The following is a 9,209-nucleotide window of genomic DNA, read 5'->3' as shown; positions in this document are numbered from 1 at the left end:
TACACAAATATACAAGGGTTTAGGAAATTAACATTGCTTCTAACATTGAAAATACAACCATTATAAGATTCGGTTGCTGGTTCTGCTGGTAAGTCCAAACATTTGAGGATAAGGACAGATGGCTGTGATAACTGTTGAGTATGTGAAAAAATGTACACTAAAATGTTTTATGTGGAGTTTACTCCTTCACATTTAATATTTGTCTGGCAGAATTGAAATAACTTTTACAAAGCAAACAGATTGTTGTATTTAATAAGAATAACTTTATGATTTTGCGTGATTGCAATTAAATCTACAATAAATAGCTGTCAGTGTCCTAGAATTGGTAAAATTTGTGATGTTTGAACATAAGGTTTGTCAAGATAGTTTAAACTAAACCAAAAGGTATGGTATGCTCACATTGTAAATAGATAATGTAACAATGATAAAGCAGAGCCTTGTCATTCAGTTAGCAAACCTGCAGACCTTAACCTTATCAAAAGTACTTGAAATGAGGGTAGAAATAGTGAATGGGCTAGTACTGACAGATACTGTGTTTGGAGCAAGTGAGGACGTGTAATAAATGACAAGATACAGATAACCGGCTGCATGTAACATCACGGTGGAATGGAGGTTTACGAAAACGGCTCGGTTCTGATATAAGCCTTCGGTCGCGTTTGTTCACACAATCCTATTGCATTTGAGTAAAATGACTATAATCAGAGCCACGAATGTATTTCAACGACGAGCGGTTTGCTGTTAGCGGACCTGCTACAATGTGAAACACGTTCTGATAAAGAATTGGCAATTGAACAAAAACGATAAGTGCGATCGAAATAATCTCTTCACAGTGAGCAGCAGGAGCTTCCAACCAAAATGCTGTCTATGTCCAAATAGTCCTCAAAATGACAAAACCGTAGCAATACTCCTACTTTCACTTCAAAGGTATTTTCAGTCTGTGTATTGAGCCGTATTTTGCTTCTAAAAGTCATTTACACCATTCAAAACCTTTTCAGTACCACCTGAATAACTATAAACAACCATAAACCTAAACCACACACTTCATAATAATTACTATCAGCCCTTCGTTAAATAGTATAGTTTGTAAGACCTCTAGCAGGTAGCAGCTAATCGAAATGCTATGGTGAACCCCTGACTTGTTCATATAATCCTACCTTGGTTCGGTTCTGATATAATTCCTGTCAGTCCACGCTTGTTCATAACAGGGCAGTATAGTGCAATATGTTTACATAACGCATTAAGCTGTATGGAGCTACGGACCCACGTTATGTATAAAAGTTATAAAAATGTTGTATACAGACATAAATGTGCTATATTGCAAAATTTATTTTCAGTGATCATAGAAGATCAAAAATATGCAAGTAGTTACTGGGTTGTTTCTTTTCCTCATACACTCCTTAAAAACATGCTTGTTCAAGCTTCTTTTACATCTCTGTATACTGTTGTGATGGATAGGTGTTTCATGTTTCTTTGGAACCTGCTGATTTTTCCAGTGGAGCTGGACTGCTTGTTTGGCCTCTACTTCCTGTTTTAATGCTATGACAGACCCTATAAATAGCTTGTAACCTCTCATCCTTTTTAGAATTTTGCTCTGCATGCATGTTTAATATGTGAGTAAGCACTCTACTGTGCTCTCATATGACTCCGCATTAGCCTATACTGTATAAAAGACCCCTTCGTTACCCTGAATAAAAACTGTCAGGTACTACGTACTCCTTAGCTGTTTGTTCTTTGTGTTGTACACAACCTAAAAGCCTATCCTCATAAGAACTTTAAAAGCATTTTTAAATGTCTCAACCTATACTAACTCCAACTGTATGTCTATGTTGGGTATCAATGTGTATCTTTCTCTGTTCTTGGGACTGTAACTGTAGGTGTTTTTATGGTTTACAAGTGCAGTTCCCATATGCAACAAGTTTACTTTATATAATAATCAGAATACGATAAATAAATCAACACTAAAAAAACTGCCAGTTTTCTCCTTTCTGTTATCGCCCACTTTGAAACCCTACATCAAACTAGAGAAATGCATTTCCTGTCGAAAATGCATGTGGATGCAATGTGCTGAAGGATTGCCCTGAAAATGCTGAACATTTTGATGCCTGAAAGGCATATCTACCTGAAAGTATGCTGAAGTAGAATTTTCCCAGTTATTTGAATGGGGGGAAAATTTCAAAATAAAGCTAAATATTTCAGAAGTTTGCGTGTAGAAAAATTCTGAGTCGAAGCATGAATGTCCTGGAGGAGCTCAACATTTTGATACCTGAAATACCTCAAAGTATGCTTAAGTAGAATTTCCCCATTCATTTGAAAGGGTAAACTTTTCAGAATAAAGCTAAATATGTGTGATGTTTTGAAAAATTGTGAATAGAAGCATGAATGTCCTTGAAGAGCCGAACATTTTGATATCCGAAATAGGTGAAAGTATGCTGAAGTAGAATTATCCCATTCATTTGAATCAGGGAAAACTTTCAAAATAAAGCTAAATATTTCAAAGGTAGGTGCTTGTGTGTATGTGTGTGTATGAGAAAGAACGAGTATTCCTACACATTGAGAAATACTAGAGTGTGACTATTGAAATGAGACATAAAATGTAAATAGTAATTATGCAAAAACCATAAAAAATATCAAAAAGCTGTTTACAGTATGAATAGCGGAAGAGTTGCTGAATAGTTATAAGTTGAAATTGTGTTTTTAGCTGAAGGTATGCTGAAGATATTAACGTGAAAATTTGTCCCATTTATTTTAAATGGGAAAGTTTTTGTGAAAAAAGCTGAATTTATGAGAAAGTATGAAAGTTATAATAAAGTTGAGTACACGTCATAATGGGCTTAAAAAGATGAACAATTTGATACTAGAATGGGTTGTCTAGCTGAAAGTATGTAGGAGGAGATGAGAGGCAAAAAACGTACACAAGAAACTATAATAAGATTTGGAAAACAAGAGTGTGGTTGCTTCACATCCACATTAATAAATAAAGAACAGGAGAGCATATTTGTGTGGATGCTTTACAGCATCCACACAAATATGCTGTGTATAAAGGTGCGCTTATTGGAGGGGTGTATACTGTATGTGTGTTGTGTCCGCTCCTGCAGTTCTGCTGTCTGTCCTCAAGGCTCAGATACTGTATGTATCAGTATAGGGGTACTAGTCTAATGCAGGCCACCATTTGTCTGCACCAGTCCCATCATTCCACCTGGTTTGCATCTCAATAAGGTCCATTATAACAAAACCTTCTTCATATTTTGTCTTAAAATAATTGTATTTTTGTTGATGAGGAAGTAAAAATGCTAAGAACATGACAGATTTTTTGCATGTAAAGTGCCATTGTTGAGCAGCAACTAGACAATTTAATCAACTGATTTCATGAAAATATTTTTGAATCACTTCTTTTTACTTCTCTCTTTCTGACTACTGTCTATCAGGTCCAGAGGGAAGAAGCACAGTGTTATTTTACGTACCCAGCTGACCGTCCGTGTACACGCCTGTATCGGTGAGTGCTGTGTGACATATGTGCTTAAAACTTGTTTCTACATGGACACACAGACATACACAGTCAGTGCAGCAGTGAGCCTCAGAGCACATTTTACTTGATGTTTAGATGGGGTTATACCTGAGACCTCCCACAAAGAAAAACAGAGCAAATCTCCTAAATATCATTTGATCTTTGTCATTAAAATTATTCATAATTTTATCTTACAACTGCAACAAAATTTGTTTTATTACTCTGAGATCAATTTACTTGCCTTCTGGCCTACCACATAATGTACACTACTGTAGGTCTATATTAATGATCTAGAGAAGATAATCTACTGAGAACACATGGATGACGTTGGTCCCTGTGGTTTTCTTATTTTAAAATAAGCTGGCTAAAAGCCCAGTCATATAACAAACTAGACAACACTCAGAGAGTGCAAACATCTGCCAAGTGGCACTCAGAGCACATATGGAGATAAAGCCGTGGGTTAGTGACAACTGCCCATTCATTGTCAATGGAAACCGTTGTCTCTAAGTACATCCTGCTGTGTGAGACAGGCTGAAGGAGCCCAGCAAAGCGACTGCCCAGAGCTGGGGAAAGAGCTCCTCTATGTAGCGACAACTGGGCAAGAGCGTGATGGCAGAGACTTTGAGCTAGTGTCAAAGCTGTTATTATTTTCAGCTGTAGTACTGGAATTATGTCATTATATTAAGTTTTGACATTTATACAGGTGACAAAGTAACTAAGACTAAGAATATGTGGTCAGTCTATCCAGATGATGCAAATTTAGAATTTGTTCTGACATTTTCCGAGATGTGACTGCTCATTATCTGACCAAGCTAGCTCTATTAGCAGTCAGCTACATCTTGTTCAGAGCACAGTAATCTGTCGGCAAGGACGCCAGTGTTCCATCTGCACATTATAACTGCATCCACTGTCAGAACCTAATGCGTGGTGCACCATGTGCTTCCCTTTACTGTCACCTGGCATAACCTCACGTGTTGACATGGACTGCCGTACTTTGCTTCACTGTGTTTTTCTTTGTTTTCCTCTTTAGGGGCTGTGCTCCTCCAGTAATGGAGACTGTATGAGCAGTTTATCAAACAGCTGTTGAACAAGCAGAACACAAACTTGCAGAAATGTGACGTCTTCACTGCTTTGCCCACAGTCCACTCACTGAAATCTCTGTTTTACCCTTAAACCAACAAGTGAATGTCTGTCATGTCTGTTGTTTTTCTTGAACAACCTCCAAGCTAATAATGATATCAGTGCCATTCTAAATGCCAGGAGGTTTTCATAGTTAAGCAATCATACTATGAGGGTCAAACTATCATGGGAATATTGCTGTTATGGCACTATGAGGAAACTGAGTTGGCCCTTGGCGGAGGTCTGCACTCTGAGAGCTGCTAGTTTCTTTCTGGATATGTGCTCCTTACTCATTTTCTCCATGACTTGTGTGCATGGTCTACATTCTTCATGCCAGTGATAGCAGTGCTAATTCTGGATCCTAGAATGAGTGACTCAGGTTAGTTGAGATTGTAATGAGGTGCAAGGTCACTAGAAGTAGAACTAATGGCGTTAAGGAGAGAAAATGTGCAAATACAGAAAAAAAGTTACAGTGCAGTAATAGATGGAACCTGAAACAGAGATGTTGCACCATGAAAATTAAGAAATTAACAGTTGGTTCTAAACTTTTTATCACACAAGCTGACTTGCAGTGGTAAAAGCAAAGGGATCTCATTCTTATTGTAGATTTTACTACATTTGATAATTTAGAGTAAATTAAAGTAGAGTAGATGGCTTATTAGTATATATATATGTAAATGGAATAATTAACAGTTTGAATTTGCAGATTCTTAGGAACTTTACCTTGAACTTGCTCCAAAGTCCCCACATTTAGTAAACTGCAGAGAAGACATATGGCTCCTGTGTTCTCTAACATAAGGGCTTTCTTCCCTTGGTCAGAGGTGTTTGAAAGACATGCTCTTTATATCTGTCTTTTTCTTTCTCTCTGTAAATACACATACACACACATACGCACAAGGAAAAACATACAGTATATGCATTTTTTGTTATCCCCTAACGGCTCTGAATGAAAGAAGTGTGAAGTGGTATAAACACACACACCCACACATACACCCTAACTCCTATGAAGGATCTTCCTACAGTTCATTTTTGTTTTAAGAAAACCAGTACTGAACTGTATTTGCTTGTCTCTTTCAGCCTAATTTGTAATACAGGTCCTCATTAGAACATATATTTTTAATGGAACAAAAGGCTGTATCATTAGCATGAGATGCATTTTCTTTTAAAGGACATGAGTGGATTTTACCCAGTGCCGTGGTTTGATGACAGAGTTTGCTTGCTGTATTAACCACAATCCAGATTCCACATAGCATGGCACTGGGTAGCAATCAGATCTCACTGGAGCTGATTTTCTGTCAGGGCAGTTTGTAATTCTGCTGCATTAAGGAGACATAATCAGATAGCTTAAGTAAGTCAGAGGCATCCTTTCACTTTAGAGATCTTCTGACCATTTTCCAACTCCCTCTCAGTGTGCTTCACTAAATGGGTTCAGCTGTACTCCTTTGGGGCTGTAACCTTCAAAGTGCCTGCATAGTTGACAGCATACATTCACCTAATGTTGTCTGTCACATTCAAGGATGCAGATTGCTTGTAGAATCAAGTCTGAATGTGAGTGTGTTATTGCAGGTTAGGGCATTATCCAATAGTCCAACAAAACAATTCTTTGTTGCAGTCACACTGTCAGCTCCCCAGTAATATATGGGATTAGGCTGCAGCTCTTAAAGCATCACTTCCTAGACTGCTGCAATCTTGTGCATGCCTATTCATTAATGCGACTGCATGCAGTTCAGACTTGTGCCATATTGAAAGTAATATGTAAATGTTGCTATGTCCAACCTAGTAAGATTTACAGAAAAGTGACCCGTGTGCTCATTCAAACATGAAACAAACACGTTCAGATGCTGTCAGTCTCATACATTTCCGGTCATGCTTTTATTTTGGTGTTTTATTTCCTCTTCTTCGTATGTGTTGCCTCTTTACCTTTAGATGCTGCCATGTGTCTCTTTGTCCCATTTCCCGCCAAGTGTCATGTCTCTGCCCTCCCCACCTGCATTGCACTTGTCATTAGTTCTTCCTGTATATAAGCTTTGGCTTCACCTCTGGCCAGTGCCAGATTGTCTCAGCTCCCACACCCATAGGCCTCATGTTCCTGCCTGCTTCATGTAAAGGATCAGAGGAAAGGACGTCTCATTCAGTTAAAATGTATTTCCTCGGTTCCTCTCTCCTCGCAGTTTCTCCTTGCATCTTTAAAGCTGCAAGCGATGGAAACATGGATGCAATTAGGGGAACTGGGATTCAGCTTTTTATGATCCAGCTCTTCTCAGCGCTTACAGCCTGAACCCCACCAGAACAGTCAGAATTAATTGAAATTTTTTATGTAGAATGTTCTAATTTGTTCTTTTGTCTCTCAAAATGTACTTGTCTGTCCTCTCCCCCATAGTCAAACCCCTTCTCTCAGTTGATCGAGTGGTTGGTATGTAGTCAGAGCACCAATCAGAACCCCTTGTTTAAGAATTAATTTTAACTGCCTCTGTGGCAGCAGAGTTCTTGTGTACTGTGGCTCATGAGTGCAGAGTAGAGGCTCACAAGTGGGGGTGAAGTGGAAATGTTATCTTTAGAAAGTGTCTATAGCACAGAAACATGTGAGGAAGGCGGCACAGTGCTGAACCTCTTCTCACTTAATGTGAGAATTACAGGAAGCAAGAGAAGTGAAAAAAGATTGACTGAGGACTATAGAGAAGAACTGGATGGAACAATGTTGATATGTAGTACAGGAAATTATTTGATCACCTTTTGTTATGCCAATTTTAGATTTTTTTTCAGTATGTTTTTAGTGAGTTTTGTTTAACAAGCCTAGAGGTCTATAGCCACACTAGGAGCATCAGTGGCCCCTGGGGGCTTTAATTATCATTACACCCTATGATATCAAAACATAAAAACTATATATTAGGGATGTGAATGTTATTATGAGACAGCAGAATGAAATATGAGCTACATTGCTGTTGTAAAAGCAGCAAGCATGACTTTGATATACATATTTGTTCACATATTGCTATTGCTAAGTTGTCATAAGCTATAGTAAAATGTCCAAAATGAAAGGGGTCATTCTCAGAGGAGCATGAATGTGCAAAGGGGTCATCCTCAGAGGAGCATGAATGTGCTCAGTAAATATCATGGCAGTCAACCTATGGCAAGTGGTAGCATGGTTGGCTCTAGATGAAAGGTCAAAAGCTCACCCTAAAACAGTATGGTTCATAATAGAGACCATAATAGTAGCCTGGCATACTGATTAACTATAAGCTGTCCCTGGTAGGCTAGTGGTTAAGGCTCAGCGCTCTCGTCACTGCGGCCCGGGTTCGAGTCAGGGTTGTGTCAGGAAGGGCATCTGGCATAAAACACGTGCCAAATGTCAACATGTGACGAATCGCTGTGGTGACCCTCTAAACGGCAAAAGTCGAAAGTGACTTTATGTTGATATCAATATGTGAGAGTTTGCAATAAGTGGGATATATTAATTTTTCAATATACTAAAATATGTTAGTCCTAGCATAGTCTTATAATTAGTTTATTAAAGAACTGTGATGAAGATATTTACTGAGTGAGACGTTACAGTTAAAAAATAAACTTGTCAGTGTTTCATATTGGGCAAACTGAGAATTAGAGACACTGTTTTGGATTCATGTGTTTATACACCCAGAAGGCACAGATCAATATTAGGTGGTAATTATGCTTCTGGCCACTGTGCAAATGTAAGTCCAATATTCACTGAATTTCTAGCTTTGTTTTGGACTTGTGGAGTGGAACACTGGACCAGCTCTATACCCTCTTCAGGGTGGCGGAGGGTTCATGGGAGTTTGCCCAACCAGTCCACATGTGTTTCATGGATCTGGAGAAGGCATTCGACCATGTCCCTCGCAGCGCCCTGTGGGGGGTGCTCCGGGAGTACGGGGTCCGGGGCCCTTTGCTAAGGGCAGTCCGGTCGCTGTACGACCGGAGCAGGAGCTTGGTTTGCATTGCCGGCAGTAAGTCAGACTTGTTTCCAGTGCATGTTGGACTCCGGCAGGGCTGCCCTTTGTCACTGGTTCTGTTCATTATTTTAATGGACAGAATTTCTAGGTGCAGCCAGGGGCCGGAGGGAGTCCGGTTTGGGGACCACAGGATCTCGTCTCTGCTTTTTGCAGACGACGTTGTCCTGTTGGCCCCATCAAACCAGGACCTCCAGCGTGCACTGGGGCGGTTTGCAGCCGAGTGTGAAGCGGCTGGGATGAGAATCAGCACCTCCAAATCCGAGGCCATGGTTCTCAGTCGGAAAAGGGTGGCTTGTTCCCTTCAGGTTGGTGGAGAGTTCCTGCCTCAAGTGGAGGAGTTTAAGTATCTTGGGGTCTTGTTCACGAGTGAGGGAAGGATGGAACGGGAGATTGACAGGCGGATCGGTGCAGCTTCTGCAGTAATGCGGTCGATGTACCGGTCCATCGTGGTGAAGACAGAGCTGAGCTGTAAGGCGAAGCTCTCAATTTACTGGTCAATCTACGTTCCGACTCTCACCTATAGTCATGAACTTTGGGTCATGACCGAAAGGGCAAGATCCAGGATACAGGCGGCCGAAATGAGCTTTCTCCGCAGGGTGGCCGGGCGCACCCTTAGA

At 40.0% G+C, this 9,209-nt stretch overlaps 1 protein-coding gene across 1 annotated transcript in view; it reads left to right on the top strand.

The window, feature by feature from the left end:
- The window catches only part of fhod3a (formin homology 2 domain containing 3a), a 90,038-nt gene that overhangs the window by 13,739 nt on the left and 67,090 nt on the right, over positions 1 to 9,209 (top strand). Inside the window, exons 3-4 of the mRNA XM_020586303.1 lie at positions 551 to 555; positions 3,426 to 3,493. Of these exons, the coding sequence (XP_020441959.1) occupies positions 551 to 555; positions 3,426 to 3,493 (73 nt within the window). The remainder of the gene's footprint in view (positions 1 to 550; positions 556 to 3,425; positions 3,494 to 9,209) is intronic.

Source organism: Monopterus albus, unplaced genomic scaffold, assembly GCF_001952655.1.
Source record: "Monopterus albus unplaced genomic scaffold, M_albus_1.0 scaffold402.1, whole genome shotgun sequence".
NCBI classification, from domain to species: Eukaryota; Metazoa; Chordata; class Actinopteri; order Synbranchiformes; family Synbranchidae; genus Monopterus; species Monopterus albus.
Note: the sequence above shows the minus strand (reverse complement) of the source record. Positions and strands in the feature narration are given on the sequence as shown.